General features: G+C 42.4%; 1 protein-coding gene across 2 annotated transcripts in view; it reads right to left on the reverse strand.

Annotated features, from left to right (window-relative positions):
- The window catches only part of kdm5a (lysine demethylase 5A), a 323,208-nt gene extending 313,213 nt beyond the window's left edge, over positions 1–9,995 (reverse strand). The window contains exon 1 of one of the 2 annotated variants that reach the window (XM_078220321.1): positions 9,544–9,995. In XM_078220321.1, the coding sequence (XP_078076447.1) occupies positions 9,544–9,690 (147 nt within the window). In that variant the 5' untranslated portion in view covers positions 9,691–9,995. The remainder of the gene's footprint in view (positions 1–9,543) is intronic. The other variant, XM_078220322.1, reaches the window with a different exon arrangement.
- Positions 9,996–20,406: the final 10,411 nt, after the last annotated feature.

Below are 20,406 nucleotides of genomic sequence, written 5' to 3' on the forward strand. Positions count from 1 at the left end.
GGCAGCAGCCAAGTTATCTGAAAATTGCAAAAATTTACAGGTCGTGCTCAAAATCCTACACCAAGCAGGCAAAGAAAATAAAGTCCGTGCTGCACTCCATTCTAAGTGCCAGCACAAGATTGCTAAATTAAAATCCTAGCTTTCAGCACAGAAAGGAATGATTAAAGTTTTCGCACTTGGGACAACAGAATCAAAAGGAGAAAACAATTATGGTGTAGACTGGGGGGAAATGGAGAACAGGCTCACAGATACGGCAAGCACAGAAATGACTGGGGACCCTCACCTGCCTTCCCAGAGAAATCCGCAGCCCCAGAGCCTTCCCCAGCCCCGATGAACCCTCTGACAACAAGCCATCAGGACGGCCAAAATAATGACATGGTGCACATGGTGCAAGGCCAATAAGGTAGACCCGAGTGGAACTGGCTTGAAAGCTGCCAAACAAAATGAGCGACCAGGCTGCTGAGCTAGCAGCAGTCGCCTATGCAGTTAGTTATCCCAATGAGTTCTCCCACCCGCAGACATACATAGTGTCTGAATGTATGTCTGTAACAGCCTGACAGTCTTTCTACCACTGTGGAAAGCAAGAGTATGTGTCTCGGCAGACGGAAAACCTCTACCATCTGCAATCCTGATAAAATACATCTTCCAGACTGCCTATGACCGTGAATAAAGAACAAAGAACAAAGAACAATACAGCACAGGAACAGGCCCTTCGGCCCTCCAAGCCCGCGCCGCTCCCCGGTCCAGGATTGAATCCTGAATCCAGGATCCCCGCCCAATTTTCCAGCCTATCTACATCCTAATATCCTATCCACAATGTGACATTGTTAAAGTTAGGGCTCATCATAGATCTTCCCCAGCTGGAAATATATGGGCAGACAAATTGGCCAAGCAGGGCATCCAAGGAGGAGATCCATGGCAGCCCCCCCCACAGCCCGAAACAGATAGACCCATCACTGTCAGTCAGGCCAAGATCGAAGATCGTGTGCAAGCACAGAGCAGCAACGGGAAATTAAAACAAATACGAGAGGGAACATAACTAAAAGGTATGATTCGAAAGTCCGTCCAGCAAAACAATTCCACTTGGAACATCGTGTTAACCTTTTCCTGATACAGAATACGGCAGCACGTTCTACTCTTACGATAGGTGAAAGGGCAAATTACAGTTAAAAGATGGACTTGTCCTTAAGGAGGGACGAGAGGTGGGGCTAACATGGGACCGTAACCAGATCATTTACCAATGTCATGATGTCCAAGGCCATCAGGTAATAGAAACCGCGACAGAGAAAATTAAGTGACTGTGTTGGTGGCCAGAAATGGGTGTAAACATAAAACATAATGCCAAAAATTGTGCACAAAACAACCTAGACAGTTATGCACATAAGGGAGAGTTAAGACACACTCAACCAGTAGAGGGTCCTTGAACGAACTTGCAGATTGATTATATTGGCCCTTTACCACCTTGCAAGAGTGGGTATAAGTGGATCTTGGTCATAACCAACACTGCCGAAATCACAGCAGATATTCTAGTGCGACAGGGGATTCACTAGATGGGGGCTCCTGCGTAGCATAGAAACAGATCAGGGGACCCATTTCACGGCCCAAGTAATGCAAAATTCATGAATAAACCAAAAGTTCTACATTGCATACCACCCCCAATCAAGTGGGATAGTGGTAAGGATGAACCGTACCCGAAAAGGTTTGATTAGAAAGACCATCCAGCAAAACAATTCCACTTGGAACATTGTGTTACTCATTGGCCTGATGCTGATATGGAATACGGTAGCACGTTCTACCGGATTCACCTCCCCATAACCTAATGACTGGACACCCCATGAAAGGAATTGAACCTCTGTTAGGATTACATCTGTTCAAGCTCGAAGTCGCAGCTCTCAGCCGCCATTAAATCAGGGCAGGAAAAGAAACAAAGCAAGGCCTACTTTGACAGCAGAGTAAACCAGATAGAGTATGAGGCAGGACAAAAGATAGTGCTCCATGTTTTCCAACCAGACACATTTTTGTCCTCAAATACTCTGGACCCCATTCTGTAGTGGATAAGGCAAGCCCATCAGCTTACAAGATCTTAGTGGAACCCGGGATGACCGGATGGTACCACATAAACCAGATGAAGGCATATGGCTCCCAGAGCAACCATCAGTTTCACATATCCCTAGAGGGTTGCAAGACGCCAGCCCCACATTCTGATCCTGTGCCCCTGATCAGAATTCCACGGACTTGGGAGGCAATGCCCTGGCTGCCCTGATTACTGCCACAAAACCAAACTAGGAGAACTATGCTCCGCTCATGGAGCATTGAGGAGTCCTCAAGGCGCCGAGGCCCACAGAAAAGTTTGATTAGATGTCTCAATAAGGAGACCTCCTATTCTAAAACCTGTCACATGCCCAGACACTCAGCTCGCTAAGCATGAAGTACAAAACAACTGACTGAAAGACTAAAGAAAAATCAGTTTTGAGGAAAATTCGGCAAGACAAATACAGGACTAAAATATGGCCAATAGAAATCTCCACCAGAAGAGGGCGGTTAGGGGAATATATTTAAAGTCATACAGATATTGTTTATGAATAATAACAGACACCACCTTAATTTTTCCCCAGGATAACCATAAACTTAGAAAAGATTCTGAAGATCTACTTCATCGGAGTCATCATCGGGATCAATTCACTGAAGACACCGAACAAACAAGAACTCATATAAGGTCTAGTGCAGATAGGAAATATACAGTAAATGGCAGAACCCTTAAGAGTATTGATAGGTAGAGGGATCTGGGTGTACAGGTGCAGAGGTCACAAAGTGGCAATGCACGTCACCCTTCATCAGCCAGGGCATGAGTTGAAAAATTGGCAAGTCATGTTGCAGCTTCATAGAACCTTAGTTAGGCTGCACTTGGAATGTGGTGTTCAATTCTGGTCGCCACACTCCCAGAAGGATGTAGAGGCTTTGAAGAGGGTACAGAAAAGATTTACCAGGATGGAGGGCATTAGCTGTGAGGAGAGGTTGGAGAAACTTGGTTTGTTCTCACTGGAACGACGGAGGTTGAGAGGCGACCTGATAGAAGTCTACAAGATTATGAGGGGCATGAACAGAGTGGATAGTCAGAAACTTTTTCCCCTAAGTTGAAAAGAGTCAATTACGAGGGGAAATAGGTTTAAGATGTGAGGGGCAGGATTTAAAGGAGATGTACGAGGCTAATTTTTTTTACACCGAGGGTGTTGAGTGCCTGGAACTCGCTGCCGAGGGAAGTAGTGGAAGCACATACGACTTTTAAGGGGCGTCTGGACAAATACATGAATAGGATACGAATAGAGGGATATGGTCCCCGGAAGGGTAGGGGGTTTTAGTTCAGATGGGCAGCATGGTCGGTGCAGGCTTGGAGAACCGAAGGGCCTGTTCCTGTGCTGTAATTTTATTTGTTCTATACCCTGGATACAGAGACTACGTCAGGGCATACCCAGACATTATGATTGTGTATTTCTAGCTTCAGCCAGACTCTGCCACAAAAGAGATACAGTGGAACCCCGATTTAACGCGCCCCGATTTAGAGCGAATTCGGATATAACGCGATGAATCATTGGACCCTTTTTTTCCCGCTAATAATTGGCAAATTTAGCAGAACACCGATTTAGCGCGACCCCGCTTTTTTCGCGACCCCGCTTTTTTCGCGACCCCGCTTTTATGTACCCCAACCATCGCGTTATAATGGGGCCACACTGTATGTACAATTAGGATGACCTGGCCTAACCTCATTGGGTGTTGTGAACCCCCGCCCGCTCGCCCGTCACCCCATTGGCCGATAACAAGCAAATATTCGAAGGATGGAAGAGGTGGATTAAAGCAGCCATTTTCAAGACAAACTCCAGTGAAGACTCCATCAAACCTACTGTGACCTGGGACGACGCAAGAGGGCGTGCGAGGTCCAACTTAGTGCTAAGAGCTCAGTGAATTAAATCCAACAACCCAATCGTTTTCACCATACCGGAGAATATCTATTTCTCAGGCAATTAGCCTACTTCGGGGAAAGTTAACTTAATCTATTGTGTGAGAATTGTTTCTTTATTTTGAGAGTGTTTGAATAAAGATAAGTTTGAACCAGACCTTTGTCTATCTCATAAAGAAAAGGCACTTAAGACAAATGTAATAAACTGTTCGAAGTGTCGGTATAAAACATTTCAGACAACACTCTCTTGCTGACCATCTTGAAATTATGACCCCTAGTCACTAACATACCAATAAGAGGAAACAGAATATCCTTCTTCACCCTGTCAAAATTGTTCATAATTTTGTTTACCTCAGTAAGGTCACCTCTTAATTTTCTCTGCTCCAAAAGAATAAGCTCAATTTCCCTAATCTTTTCTGGTATCATTCTCATAAATCTCCTTTGCACTCTCTCTAGAGCTTGAACATCCTTCCTTAAATAAGGTGTCCATGAACACAATACTTCAAAGTTGGTCTGACTAATATATGTATAGATGCAGCATCACTTACTTGCTTGTATACTCTATGCCTCTATTTATAAATTTATGTCGAGGGCATCCTGAAACCCATTGTACAAAGAAGCCCCAGCTTTTGTCGCGACACTACGGACTTCCTACAGAAACTCAACGCACATGGAGCAGTTGAACCAGGAGCACTCCTCATCACAATGGATGTCTCGGTACTCTACACCAGCATCCCCCACGATGATGGCATTGCTGCAACGGCCTCAGTACTCAACGCCGACAACTGCCAGTTTCCAGATGCAATTTTACAACTCATCCGCTTCATCCTGGACCACAATGTCTTCACCTTCAACAACCAATTCTTCATCCAGACACACGGAACAGCCATGGGGACAAAATTCGGACCTCAATATGCCAACATCTTCATGCACAGGTTCGAACAAGACTTCTTCACCGCACAGGACCTTCAACCGATGCTATACACTAGATACATCGATGACATTTTCTTCCTTTGGACTCATGGTGAACAATCACTGAAACAACTATATGATGACATCAACAAGTTCCATCCCACCATCAGACTCACCATGGACTACTCTCCGGAATCGGTTGCATTCTTGGACACACGCATCTCCATTAAGGACAGTCACCTCAGCACCTCACTGTACCGCAAGCCCACGGATAACCTCACGATGCTCCACTTCTCCAGCTTCCACCCTAAACACATAAAGAAGCCATCCCCTACGGACAAGCCCTCCGTATACACAGGATCTGCTCGGATGAGGAGGATCGCAACAGACACCTCCAGATGCTGAAAGATGCCCTCATAAGGACAGGATATGGCGCTCGACTCATCGATCGACAGTTCCGACGCGCCACAGCGAAAAACCGCACCGACCTCCTCAGCAGACAAACACGGGACACGGTGGACAGAGTACCCTTCGTCGTCCAGTACTTCCCCGGAGCCTTCAACATGTCATTGATGAAGACGAACATCTCGCCAAGGCCATCCCCACACCCCCACTTCTTGCCTTCAAACAACCGCACAACCTCAAATAGACCATTGTCCGCAGCAAACTACCCAGCCTTCAGGAGAACAGTGACCACGACGCCACACAACCCTGCCACAGCAAGCTCTGCAAGACGTGCCGGATCATCGACATGGATGCCATCATCTCACATGAGAACACCATCTACCAGGTACACGGTACTTACTCTTGCAACTCGGCCAACATTGTCTACCTGATACGCTGCAGGAAAGGATGTCCCGAGGCATGGTACATTGGGGAAACCATGCAGACGCTACGACAACGGATAAATGAACACCGCTCGACGATCACCAGGCAAGATTGTTCTCTTCCTGTGGGGGAGCACTTCAGCGGTCACGGGCATTCAGCCTCTGATCTTCGGGTAAGCGTTCTCAAAGGCGGCCTTCACGACACACGACAGCGCAGAGTCGCTGAGCAGAAACTGATAGCCAAGTTCCGCACACATGAGGACGGCCTAAACCGGGATGTTGGGTTTATGTCACACTATCAGTAACCCCCACAGCTTGCCTCCTGGACTTGCAGAATCTCACTGGCTGTCCCGTCTGAAGACAATACACATCTCTTTAACCTGTGCTTAATGCTCCCTCCACTCACATTGTCTGTATCTTTAAGACCTGGTTGGCTGTAGAGATTCGCATTCTAATCAGTATTCTGTAACTTGATTTTGTGTCTCTGTGCCCTGTTTGAGAGCAGATTTCCACTCCATCTGACGAAGGAGCAGCACTCCGAAAGCTAATGGCATTTGCTACCAAATAAACCTGTTGGACTTTAACCTGGTGTTGATAAAACTCTTACTCTATTTATAAAGACAAGGGTTCCATAAGCCTTCTTAACAACTGTCTCAACATGCCTGGCCACCAACAGAGAATTATGCACTTGAACCCCAAGATCCCTCTACTCCTCTCATAGTTGTGCCACTGATCCTGTATTGTCTCCCTTTGTTTCTTCTTCCAAAATGCATTACCTCACATTTTGCTACATTGAAATTCATCTGCCAGGTGTCTGCCCATTTGATCAACTTGTCAACGTCCCTCTGAAGTCAGTCAGCGTCATCCTCCCAATTCACCATTCTCCCAAGTTTATCTGCAAATTTAGAGATTTTACCTTCAACACCCATCTCTAAATCGTTTGTGCATAAAACAAATAGTCCCAACACTGATCCCTGGGGAAGACCACTTTCAACTTGAGTCCAGTCGAGAAATGCCACCTGTACCGATCGTCTGTTTCCTATCTCTTAGCCAACTTCTAATCCATGCTATCAAGGACCAATCCCAAACATTTCTAATTTGCTAACCAACCTGCCATGTGGCACTGTATCAAATGCTTTCTGAAAGTCCAAATGCACAGCATTACCTTCACCCACAGCCTGTGTCACCTCATCAAAGAACTCAGTTAAAGTCATTTAAATAAAAGCAAATTACTGCGGATGCTGGAATCTGAAACCAAGAGAGAAAACACTGGAAAATTTCAGCAGGTCTGGCAGCATCTGTAAGGAGAGAAAAGAGTTGACGTTTCAAGTCCAGATGACCCTTTGTCAAAGTTTTGACAAAGGGTCATCTGGACTTGAAACGTCAGCTCTTTTCTCTCCTTACAGATGCTGCCAGACCTGCTGAGATTTTCCAGCGTTTCCTCAGTTAAAGCCATGTTGACTGGCTCATATTAGCTTATTTTTCTTGACATGTTAATTTATCCTATGCTGCATTATGGCCATCAGTTTTCCCACTATTGTCAAGGTCTGTAGTTTCCAGGGTTATCCTTTGCCCCTTTAAAACAGCCGCGTTACATTTGCAATCCTCCAGACCTCCAGGACTAATCCTGTGTTCTGAGGGGCCTGGAGAATTTCTATCACCGGCTCCACAATTTGCTCCCTTACCTCTCTCTCAGCAATCCAGAATGCATCCCAACCAGGCCTAGCAACTTCTCAACATGGAATGCTGGCAGTCTTTTTAGCACCTCTTCTTTATCTATCACTGTACTGCTCAATTGCTCAACATCCATATTTTCAACTGGGCCATTGTTGCATGTGAGCACAGACTGCTTATTAGCAGATGAGCTGTGGGTGCCCACTTAAAGGATGGGAACGTGTGAACACAAATCTTCCAAGACAAATTGGCAAGTTAAAAAGTAAACAGGATCCTGGGCTTTATAAAGAGGCAGAGTATGATGCTAAAGATTTACAATTCACTAATTATGCAACTTGCCAAGGCTTCCTTGATGGCATCTTCCAACCTGCAAATTCTACAACAAGGCGCACGGGTATAACACCATGTGCAAATTCCCTTCAAAGCCACACACCATCTAACTTTGAAATATATCACCATTCCTTCAACATCATTGGATCCAAATATTGGAACGCCTGACTAAACAGCACAGAACCCACACCACATTAGCAGTTCAAGGAGACAGCTCACCACCACCTTCTCAAAAGCTACAAATACAAATAGTCACAGATGCAACATGCCACAAGCGAAAAAAAATCCCAATTGGAGCAGTATATCCAATTCTGGGCACCATGCTTCAGGAAAGGAGTCAAAAGCTTGGAAATTAGGACAGAAAAAAAATAACTAGAATAGTACACGGGTTGAAGGATTTCAGTTACATGGAGAGATTAGAGAAGCTTTGACCTCTTCAGATAGAGTTGGGAAAGGGACAATTTAACAAAGATGTTCAACATCATGAGAGATTCCATTGGCATGAGGGTTGGTAACCAGAAGCCAGATTGAAAGTATTCAGCAGAAAATCAAGAGGAAAGATACATATATTTTAAACACAGCAGATAGGAACGATTTAGAGGGATATGAACCAAATGCAGGCAATAGCTTAGATGGGCATTTTGGTTAACGTGGACCAGTATTGGCTGAAGGGACAGTCTCTGTGCCGTAGATTCGATGATTCTATATGAAGTGAAATACTTGGGCGGCACGGTAGCACAGTGGTTAGCACTGCTGCTTCACAGCTCCAGGGTCCCGGGTTCGATTCCCGGCTCGGGTCACTGTCTGTGTGGAGTTTGCACATTCTCCTCGTGTCTGCATGGGTTTCCTCCGGGTGCTCCGGTTTCCTCCCACAGTCCAAAGATGTGCGGGTTAGGTTGATTGGCCAAGTTAAAAATTGCCCCTTAGAGTCCTGGGATGTGTAGGTTAGAGGGATTAGCGGGTAAATATGTGGGGGTAGGGCCTGGGTGGGATTGTGGTCGGTGCAGACTCGATGGGCCGAATGGCCTCCTTCTGCACTGTAGGGTTTCTATGATTCTATGACAACAATAATATTCAATAATATTCAAAAGGGGCCAAAAAGGGCCTCTTTTTTGTGTTGTAAAACTCAAACAGCAGGAACAGAAAAAAATTCAGTATAATGGGGAAAGGAAGGTGAAGTTGGATAATGGATAACACGATGAGCAACGGTGTTAAATTATCTGATGTTCACACAAGGAATCATAAAATCTACAGTGCAGAAAGAGGCCATTTGGCCCATTGAGCCTGTACTGACAATTCCACCCAGCCCCTATCCCCATAACCCCCACATATTTACCATGACACGAAGGGGCAATTGAGCATGGCCAATCAACCTAACATCTTTGGACCATGAGAGAAAACCAGAACACCCAGAGGAAACCCATGCATACACGGGAGAACGTGCAAACCCCACAGACATTTAGCAGAGGCCAGAATTGAACCTGGGTCACTGGCGCTGTGAAGCAGAAGGGCTAACCACTGTGCCACCAAGTTGACCTAGTCTACGTGCTGATAAAAGTCATGGACACATGTAAGGTGGCTGAGTTCACACTGTCTGCCTCTTAATGCAAATACTAGTTTTATTTCTACATGGCTATCTGAACAAGTGATGAATTGAACGTTATCCCCATTACTGCTCCAATTTAAATGGAATAGTTGGATAGTCGCCCGGTGCTGAAGCAACAACATCTGCTGCAACGTCCAACGGCAAGAGCAGGTCAGGGTCCCCCTAATCCCCCAGCCCGGCTCCAGGCCAGGCCGCAGCGGGCCACAGTGACAAGCAGCAGCGGCAGCAGGGAGGTTTACCTTGGGCGGGCGAATTTTGCAGATGCCGCTCCTCTGGGCGATGGGCCTGATCTTGTTGATGTAGCCGAGCGGCTCGGTGAACTCCTCCCAGCTGGGCTCGAACACCGGGCACTCGGGCGGCGGGATGAACTCGGAAAAGATCCACATGATGGCGGCAGGCTGAGGGAATCAAATCGCTGAGACTACCCGAGACAAAGAGCGGCTCGGCCTGGCCTCCGGGACACCGCGAACCCAGGCACGGTTCTTCGGTACAGGGCCTCACAGAGCCCGGCACTGACCTGCGACAGACCGACTCCAGCCTCAGTCACCGGCGGAAACTCACTCACACAAAGGCCACCGCAGACAAATGAGTCCGAAGCCTCTTCACTCGAAAGCAGCCCCACAATACACAGAGCGGAGAATGGCCGCCGCCCAGTCACCAACCGTCAACATCACAGAGTCAAATCAACCCTGAGAGAGTTAAATAAACCCAGAGTTAAAACCCAGAGAGAGTTAAATAAACCCAGAGTTAAAACCCAGAGAGAGTTAAATAAACCCAGAGTTAAACCCAGAGAGAGTTAAATAAACCCAGAGTTAAACCCAGAGAGAGAGAGTTAAATAAACCCAGAGTTAAAACCCAGAGAGAGTTAAATCAACCCAGAGTTAAAACCCAGAGAGAGTTAAATAAACCCAGAGTTAAACCCAGAGAGAGTTAAATAAACCCAGAGTTAAACCCAGAGAGAGTTAAATAAACCCAGAGTTAAAACCCAGAGAGAGTTAAATAAACCCAGAGTTAAACCCAGAGAGAGTTAAATAAACCCAGAGTTAAACCCAGAGAGAGTTAAATAAACCCAGAGTTAAAACCCAGAGAGAGTTAAATAAACCCAGAGTTAAACCCAGAGAGAGAGAGAGAGTTAAATAAACCCAGAGTTAAAACCCAGAGAGAGTTAAATAAACCCAGAGTTAAAACCCAGAGAGAGTTAAATAAACCCAGAGTTAAAACCCAGAGAGAGTTAAATAAACCCAGAGTTAAACTCAGAGAGAGTTAAATAAACCCAGAGTTAAAACCCAGAGAGAGTTAAATCAACCCAGAGTTAAAACCCAGAGAGAGTTAAATAAACCCAGAGTTAAACCCAGAGAGAGTTAAATAAACCCAGAGTTAAACCCAGAGAGAGTTAAATAAACCCAGAGTTAAAACCCAGAGAGAGTTAAATAAACCCAGAGTTAAACCCAGAGAGAGAGAGAGAGTTAAATAAACCCAGAGTTAAAACCCAGAGAGAGTTAAATAAACCCAGAGTTAAAACCCAGAGAGAGTTAAATAAACCCAGAGTTAAACCCAGAGAGAGAGAGAGAGTTAAATAAACCCAGAGAGTTAAAACCCAGAGAGAGAGAGTTAAATAAACCCAGAGAGAGAGAGTTAAATAAACCCAGAGTTAAAACTCAGAGAGAGTTAAATAAACCCAGAGTTAAAACCCAGAGAGAGTTAAATAAACCCAGAGTTAAACCCAGAGAGAGAGAGAGAGTTAAATAAACCCAGAGAGTTAAAACCCAGAGAGAGAGAGTTAAATAAACCCAGAGAGAGAGAGTTAAATAAACCCAGAGTTAAAACTCAGAGAGAGTTAAATAAACCCAGAGTTAAACCCAGAGAGAGAGAGTTAAATAAACCCAGAGAGAGAGAGTTAAATAAACCCAGAGAGTTAAAACCCAGAGAGAGAGAGTTAAATAAACCCAGAGTTAAAACCCAGAGAGAGAGAGTTAAATAAACCCAGAGTTAAAACCCAGAGAGAGAGAGTTAAATAAACCCAGAGTTAAAACTCAGAGAGAGTTAAATAAACCCAGAGTTAAACCCAGAGAGAGAGAGAGAGTTAAATAAACCCAGAGAGTTAAAACCCAGAGAGAGAGAGTTAAATAAACCCAGAGAGAGGGAGAGTTAAATAAACACAGAGTTAAAACCCAGAGAGAGAGAGTTAAATAAACCCAGAGTTAAAACCCAGAGAGAGAGAGTTAAATAAACCCAGAGTTAAAACCCAGAGAGAGAGAGTTAAATCAACCCAGAGTTAAAACTCAGAGAGAGTTAAATAAACCCAGAGTTAAAACCCAGAGAGAGTTAAATCAACCCAGAGTTAAAACCCAGAGAGAGAGAGTTAAATAAACCCAGAGTTAAAACCCAGAGAGAGAAAGTTAAATCAACCCAGAGAGAGAGAGTTAAATAAACCCAGAGAGTTAAAACCCAGAGAGAGAGAGTTAAATAAACCCAGAGTTAAAACCCAGAGAGAGAGAGTTAAATAAACCCAGAGTTAAAACCCAGAGAGAGAGAGTTAAATCAACCCAGAGTTAAAACTCAGAGAGAGTTAAATAAACCCAGAGTTAAAACCCAGAGAGAGTTAAATCAACCCAGAGTTAAAACCCAGAGAGAGAGAGTTAAATAAACCCAGAGTTAAAACCCAGAGAGAGAGAGTTAAATCAACCCAGAGAGAGAGAGTTAAATAAACCCAGAGTTAAAACCCAGAGAGAGAGAGTTAAATAAACCCAGAGTTAAAACCCAGAGAGAGTTAAATAAACCCAGAGTTAAAACCCAGAGAGAGAGAGTTAAATAAACCCAGAGTTAAAACCCAGAGAGAGAGAGTTAAATAAACCCAGAGTTAAAACCCAGAGAGAGAGAGTTAAATAAACCCAGAGTTAAAACCCAGAGAGAGAGAGTTAAATCAACCCAGAGTTAAAACTCAGAGAGAGTTAAATCAACCCAGAGTTAAAACCCAGAGAGAGAGAGTTAAATAAACCCAGAGTTAAAACCCAGAGAGAGAGAGTTAAATCAACCCAGAGAGAGAGAGTTAAATAAACCCAGAGTTAAAACCCAGAGAGAGAGAGTTAAATAAACCCAGAGTTAAAACCCAGAGAGAGTTAAATAAACCCAGAGTTAAAACCCAGAGAGAGAGAGTTAAATAAACCCAGAGTTAAAACCCAGAGAGAGAGAGTTAAATCAACCCAGAGAGAGAGAGTTAAATAAACCCAGAGTTAAAACCCAGAGAGAGAGAGTTAAATAAACCCAGAGTTAAAACCCAGAGAGAGAGAGTTAAATCAACCCAGAGAGAGAGAGTTAAATCAACCCAGAGTTAAAACCCAGAGAGAGAGTTAAATAAACCCAGAGTTAAAACCCAGAGAGAGAGAGTTAAATAACCCCAGAGTTAAAACCCAGAGAGAGAGAGTGAAATAAACCCAGAGTTAAAACCCAGAGAGAGAGAGTTAAATAAACCCAGAGAGAGAGAGTTAAATAAACCCAGAGTTAAAACCCAGAGAGAGAGAGTTAAATAAACCCAGAGAGTTAAAACCCAGAGAGAGAGAGTTAAATAAACCCAGAGTTAAAACCCAGAGAGAGAGAGTTAAGTAAACCCAGAGTTAAAACCCAGAGAGAGAGAGTTAAATAAACCCAGAGAGAGAGAGTTAAATAAACCCAGGGTTAAAACCCAGAGAGAGAGAGTTAAATAAACCCAGAGTTAAAACCCAGAGAGAGAGAGTTAAATAAACCCAGAGAGTTAAAACCCAGAGAGAGAGAGTTAAATAAACCCAGAGAGTTAAAACCCAGAGAGAGAGAGTTAAATCAACCCAGAGAGTTAAAACCCAGAGAGAGTTAAATAAACCCAGAGAGTTAAAACCCAGAGAGAGAGAGTTAAATAAACCCAGAGAGTTAAAACCCAGAGAGAGTTAAATAAACCCAGAGAGTTAAAACCCAGAGAGAGAGAGTTAGATAAACCCAGAGAGTTAAAACCCAGAGAGAGAGAGTTAAATAAACCCAGAGAGAGAGAGTTAAATAAACCCAGAGTTAAAACCCAGAGAGAGAGAGTTAAATAAACCCAGAGTTAAAACCCAGAGAGAGAGAGTTAAATAAACCCAGAGAGTTGAAACCCAGAGAGAGAGAGTTAAATAAACCCAGAGAGTTAAAACCCAGAGAGAGAGAGTTAAATAAACCCAGAGTTAAAACCCAGAGAGAGAGAGTTAAATAAACCCAGAGTTAAAACCCAGAGAGAGAGAGTTAAATAAACCCAGAGAGAGAGAGTTAAATAAACCCAGAGTTAAAACCCAGAGAGAGAGAGTTAAATAAACCCAGAGTTAAAACCCAGAGAGAGAGAGTTAAATAAACCCAGAGAGTTAAAACCCAGAGAGAGAGAGTTAAATAAACCCAGAGAGTTAAAACCCAGAGAGAGAGAGTTAAATCAACCCAGAGAGTTAAAACCCAGAGAGAGAGAGTTAAATAAACCCAGAGAGTTAAAACCCAGAGAGAGAGAGTTAAATAAACCCAGAGAGAGGGAGAGTTAAATAAACACAGAGTTAAAACCCAGAGAGAGAGAGTTAAATAAACCCAGAGAGTTAAAACCCAGAGAGAGAGAGTTAAATAAACCCAGAGTTAAAACCCAGAGAGAGTTAAATAAACCCAGAGAGTTAAAACCCAGGGAGAGAGAGAGTTAAATAAACCCAGAGTTAAAACCCAGAGAGAGAGAGTTAAATAAACCCAGAGTTAAAACCCAGAGAGAGTGAAATAAACCCAGAGAGTTAAAACCCAGAGAGAGAGAGTTAAATAAACCCAGAGTTAAAACCCAGAGAGAGAGAGTTAAATAAACCCAGAGAGTTAAAACCCAGAGAGAGAGAGTTAAATAACCCCAGAGTTAAAACCCAGAGAGAGAGAGTTAAATAAACCCAGAGTTAAAACCCAGAGAGAGAGAGTTAAATAAACCCAGAGAGAGAGAGTTAAATAAACCCAGAGTTAAAACCCAGAGAGAGAGAGTTAAATAAACCCAGAGAGAGAGAGTTAAATAAACCCAGAGTTAAAACCCAGAGAGAGAGAGTTAAATAAACCCAGAGTTAAAACCCAGAGAGAGAGAGTTAAATAAACCCAGAGAGAGAGAGTTAAATAAACCCAGAGTTAAAACCCAGAGAGAGAGAGTTAAATAAACCCAGAGTTAAAACCCAGAGAGAGAGAGTTAAATAAACCCAGAGAGTTAAAACCCAGAGAGAGAGAGTTAAATAAACCCAGAGAGTTAAAACCCAGAGAGAGAGAGTTAAATCAACCCAGAGAGTTAAAACCCAGAGAGAGAGAGTTAAATAAACCCAGAGAGTTAAAACCCAGAGAGAGTTAAATAAACCCAGAGAGTTAAAACCCAGAGAGAGAGAGTTAAATAAACCCAGAGAGTTAAAACCCAGAGAGAGAGAGTTAAATAAACCCAGAGAGAGAGAGTTAAATAAACCCAGAGTTAAAACCCAGAGAGAGAGAGTTAAATAAACCCAGAGTTAAAACCCAGAGAGAGAGAGTTAAATAAACCCAGAGAGTTGAAACCCAGAGAGAGAGAGTTAAATAAACCCAGAGAGTTAAAACCCAGAGAGAGAGAGTTAAATAAACCCAGAGTTAAAACCCAGAGAGAGAGAGTTAAATAAACCCAGAGTTAAAACCCAGAGAGAGAGAGTTAAATAAACCCAGAGAGAGAGAGTTAAATAAACCCAGAGTTAAAACCCAGAGAGAGAGAGTTAAATAAACCCAGAGTTAAAACCCAGAGAGAGAGAGTTAAATAAACCCAGAGAGTTAAAACCCAGAGAGAGAGAGTTAAATAAACCCAGAGAGTTAAAACCCAGAGAGAGAGAGTTAAATCAACCCAGAGAGTTAAAACCCAGAGAGAGAGAGTTAAATAAACCCAGAGAGTTAAAACCCAGAGAGAGTTAAATAAACCCAGAGAGTTAAAACCCAGAGAGAGAGAGTTAAATAAACCCAGAGAGTTAAAACCCAGAGAGAGAGAGTTAAATAAACCCAGAGAGAGGGAGAGTTAAATAAACACAGAGTTAAAACCCAGAGAGAGAGAGTTAAATAAACCCAGAGAGTTAAAACCCAGAGAGAGAGAGTTAAATAAACCCAGAGTTAAAACCCAGAGAGAGTTAAATAAACCCAGAGAGTTAAAACCCAGAGAGAGAGAGAGTTAAATAAACCCAGAGTTAAAACCCAGAGAGAGAGAGTTAAATAAACCCAGAGTTAAAACCCAGAGAGAGTGAAATAAACCCAGAGAGTTAAAACCCAGAGAGAGAGAGTTAAATAAACCCAGAGTTAAAACCCAGAGAGAGAGAGTTAAATAAACCCAGAGTTAAAACCCAGAGAGAGAGAGTTAAATAAACCCAGAGAGAGAGAGTTAAATAAACCCAGAGTTAAAACCCAGAGAGAGAGAGTTAAATAAACCCAGAGTTAAAACCCAGAGAGAGAGAGTTAAATAAACCCAGAGTTAAAACCCAGAGAGAGAGAGTTAAATAAACCCAGAGAGAGAGAGTTAAATAAACCCAGAGAGTTAAAACCCAGAGAGAGAGAGTTAAATAAACCCAGAGAGTTAAAACCCAGAGAGAGAGAGTTAAATAAACCCAGAGTTAAAACCCAGAGAGAGAGAGTTAAATAAACCCAGAGTTAAAACCCAGAGAGAGAGAGTTAAATAAACCCAGAGAGAGAGTTAAATAAACCCAGAGTTAAAACCCAGAGAGAGAGAGTTAAATAAACCCAGAGTTAAAACCCAGAGAGAGAGAGTTAAATAAACCCAGAGAGAGAGAGTTAAATAAACCCAGAGATAAAACCCAGAGAGAGAGAGTTAAATAAACCCAGAGTTAAAACCCAGAGAGAGAGAGTTAAATAAACCCAGAGAGTTAAAACCCAGAGAGAGAGAGTTAAATAAACCCAGAGAGTTAAAACCCAGAGAGAGAGAGTTAAATAAACCCAGAGTTAAAACCCAGAGAGAGAGAGTTAAATAAACCCAGCGTTAAAACCCAGAGAGAGAGAGTTAAATAAACCCAGAGAGAGAGAGTTGAATAAACCCAGAGTTAAAACCCAGAGAGAGAGAGTGAAATAAACCCAGAGTTAAAACCCAGAGAGAGTTAAATAAACCCAGAGAGTTAAAACCCAGAGAGAGAGAGTTAAATAAACCCAGAGAGTTAAAACCCAGAGAGAGAGAGTTAAATCAACCCAGAGTTAAAACCCAGAGAGAGAGAGTTAAATAAACCCAGAGAGTTAAAACCCAGAGAGAGTTAAATAAACCCAGAGAGTTAAAACCCAGAGAGAGAGAGAGTTAAATAAACCCAGAGAGTTAAAACCCAGAGAGAGAGAGTTAAATAAACCCAGAGAGTTAAAACCCAGAGAGAGAGAGTTAAATAAACCCAGAGAGAGAGAGAGTTAAATAAACACAGAGTTAAAACCCAGAGAGAGAGAGTTAAATAAACCCAGAGTTAAAACCCAGAGAGAGAGTTAAATAAACCCAGAGAGTTAAAACCCAGAGAGAGAGAGTTAAATAAACCCAGAGAGTTAAAACCCAGAGAGAGAGAGTTAAATAAACCCAGAGTTCAAACCCAGAGAGAGAGTTAAATAAACCCAGAGAGTTAAAACCCAGAGAGAGAGAGTTAAATAAACCCAGAGTTAAAACCCAGAGAGAGAGAGTTAAATAAACCCAGAGTTAAAACCCAGAGAGAGAGAGTTAAATAAACCCAGAGAGAGAGAGTTAAATAAACCCAGAGTTAAAACCCAGAGAGAGAGAGTTAAATAAACCCAGAGAGTTAAAACCCAGAGAGAGAGAGTTAAATAAACCCAGAGTTAAAACCCAGAGAGAGAGAGTTAAATAAACCCAGAGTTAAAACCCAGAGAGAGAGAGTTAAATAAACCCAGAGAGAGAGAGTTAAATAAACCCAGAGTTAAAACCCAGAGAGAGAGAGTTAAATAAACCCAGAGTTAAAACCCAGAGAGAGAGAGTTAAATAAACCCAGAGAGTTAAAACCCAGAGAGAGAGAGTTAAATAAACCCAGAGAGTTAAAACCCAGAGAGAGAGAGTTAAATCAACCCAGAGAGTTAAAACCCAGAGAGAGAGAGTTAAATAAACCCAGAGTTAAAACCCAGAGAGAGAGAGTTAAATAAACCCAGAGTTAAAACTCAGAGAGAGTTAAATAAACCCAGAGAGTTAAAACCCAGAGAGAGAGAGTTAAATAAACCCAGAGAGTTAAAACCCAGAGAGAGAGAGTTAAATAAACCCAGAGAGAGAGAGAGTTAAATAAACCCAGAGAGAGAGAGAGTTAAATAAACACAGAGTTAAAACCCAGAGAGAGAGAGTTAAATAAACCCAGAGTTAAAACCCAGAGAGAGAGTTAAATAAACCCAGAGAGTTAAAACCCAGAGAGAGAGAGTTAAATAAACCCAGAGAGTTAAAACCCAGAGAGAGAGAGTTAAATAAACCCAGAGTTAAAACCCAGAGAGAGAGAGTTAAATAAACCCAGAGAGTTAAAACCCAGAGAGAGAGAGTTAAATAAACCCAGAGAGTTAAAACCCAGAGAGAGAGAGTTAAATAAACCCAGAGAGAGAGAGAGTTAAATAAACCCAGAGTTAAAACCCAGAGAGAGAGAGTTAAATAAACCCAGAGTTAAAACCCAGAGAGAGAGAGTTAAATAAACCCAGAGAGTTAAAACCCAGAGAGAGAGAGTTAAATAAACCCAGAGAGTTAAAACCCAGAGAGAGTTAAATAAACCCAGAGTTAAAACCCAGAGAGAGAGAGTTAAATAAACCCAGAGAGAGAGAGTTAAATAAACCCAGAGTTGAAACCCAGAGAGAGAGAGTTAAATAAACCCAGAGAGAGAGAGTTAAATAAACCCAGAGTTAAAACCCAGAGAGAGAGAGTTAAATAAACCCAGAGTTAAAACTCAGAGAGAGTTAAATAAACCCAGAGTTAAACCCAGAGAGAGAGAGAGAGTTAAATAAACCCAGAGAGTTAAAACCCAGAAAGAGAGAGTTAAATAAACCCAGAGAGTTAAAACCCAGAGAGAGTTAAATAAACCCAGAGAGTTAAAACCCAGAGAGAGAGAGTTAAATAAACCCAGAGAGAGAGAGTTAAATAAACCCAGAGAGTTAAAACCCAGAGAGAGAGAGTTAAATCAACCCAGAGAGTTCAACCCAGAGAGAGAGAGTTAAATAAACCCAGAGTTAAAACCCAGAGAGAGAGAGTTAAATAAACCGAGAGAGAGAGAGTTAAATAAACCCAGAGTTAAAACCCAGAGAGAGAGAGTTAAATAAACCCAGAGTTGAAACCCAGAGAGAGAGAGTTAAATAAACCCAGAGTTAAAACTCAGAGAGAGTTAAATAAACCCAGAGTTAAACCCAGAGAGAGAGAGAGAGTTAAATAAACCCAGAGAGTTAAAATCCAGAGAGAGAGAGTTAAATAAACCCAGAGAGTTAAAACCCAGAGAGAGAGAGTTAAATAAACCCAGAGAGAGAGAGTTAAATAAACCCAGAGAGAGAGAGTTAAATAAACCCAGAGAGAGAGAGTTAAATAAACCCAGAGAGAGAGAGTTAAATAAACCCAGAGAGAGAGAGTTAAATAAACCCAGAGTTAAAACCCAGAGAGAGAGAGTTAAATAAACCCAGAGTTAAAACTCAGAGAGAGAGAGTTAAATAAACCCAGAGTTAAACCCAGAGAGAGAGAGAGAGTTAAATAAACCCAGAGAGTTAAAACCCAGAGAGAGAGAGTTAAATAAACCCAGAGAGTTAAAACCCAGAGAGTGAGAGTTAAATAAACCCAGAGTTAAAACCCAGAGAGAGAGAGTTAAATAAACCCAGAGAGTTAAAACCCAGAGAGAGAGAGTTAAATAAACCCAGAGTTAAAACCCAGAGAGAGAGAGTTAAATAAACCCAGAGAGTTAAAACCCAGAGAGAGAGAGTTAAATAAAACCAGTGTTAAAACCCAGAGAGAGAGAGTTAAATAAACCCAGAGTTAAAACTCAGAGAGAGTTAAATAAACCCAGAGTTAAACCCAGAGAGAGAGAGAGAGTTAAATAAACCCAGAGAGTTAAAATCCAGAGAGAGAGAGTTAAATAAACCCAGAGAGTTAAAACCCAGAGAGAGAGAGTTAAATAAACCCAGAGAGAGAGAGTTAAATAAACCCAGAGAGAGAGAGTTAAATAAACCCAGAGAGAGAGAGTTAAATAAACCCAGAGAGAGAGAGTTAAATAAACCCAGAGAGAGAGAGTTAAATAAACCCAGAGTTAAAACCCAGAGAGAGAGAGTTAAATAAACCCAGAGTTAAAACTCAGAGAGAGAGAGTTAAATAAACCCAGAGTTAAACCCAGAGAGAGAGAGAGAGTTAAATAAACCCAGAGAGTTAAAACCCAGAGAGAGAGAGTTAAATAAACCCAGAGAGTTAAAACCCAGAGAGTGAGAGTTAAATAAACCCAGAGTTAAAACCCAGAGAGAGAGAGTTAAATAAACCCAGAGAGTTAAAACCCAGAGAGAGAGAGTTAAATAAACCCAGAGTTAAAACCCAGAGAGAGAGAGTTAAATAAACCCAGAGAGTTAAAACCCAGAGAGAGAGAGTTAAATAAAACCAGTGTTAAAACCCAGAGAGAGAGAGTTAAATAAACCCAGAGTTAAAACCCAGAGAGAGAGAGTTAAATAAACCCAGAGTTAAAACCCAGAGAGAGAGAGTTAAATAAACCCAGAGTTAAACCCAGAGAGAGAGTTAAATAAACCCAGAGTTAAAACCCAGAGAGAGTGATGCACCTCAATGAGCACCCGGAAACAAGGCTTTAGAACTGAAGGCTTTAATACATTAACAATGAAACTACTAACACAAATTCACCCGTTCAGACTGAAGGGGTCCTGCCGGAGCAGGGGGTCTTATACCCTGCCACCGGAGGCGGGACCCCACTGGAGTGTGCCATGATAACACTTAGGACAGGTAAACACCCTATCCCAACAACATAGTACAACCCCCATAACAACAACACCCTAGCCCAACAGTAACACAATAACAACCCCAGTGGTGAACCAACGATGGTTCACCACAGAGAGAGAGTTAAATAAACCCAGAGAGAGAGAGTTAAATAAACCCAGAG

The sequence above is a fragment of the Mustelus asterias genome, chromosome 9 (assembly GCF_964213995.1).
Source record: "Mustelus asterias chromosome 9, sMusAst1.hap1.1, whole genome shotgun sequence".
Lineage (NCBI taxonomy): Eukaryota > Metazoa > Chordata > Chondrichthyes > Carcharhiniformes > Triakidae > Mustelus > Mustelus asterias.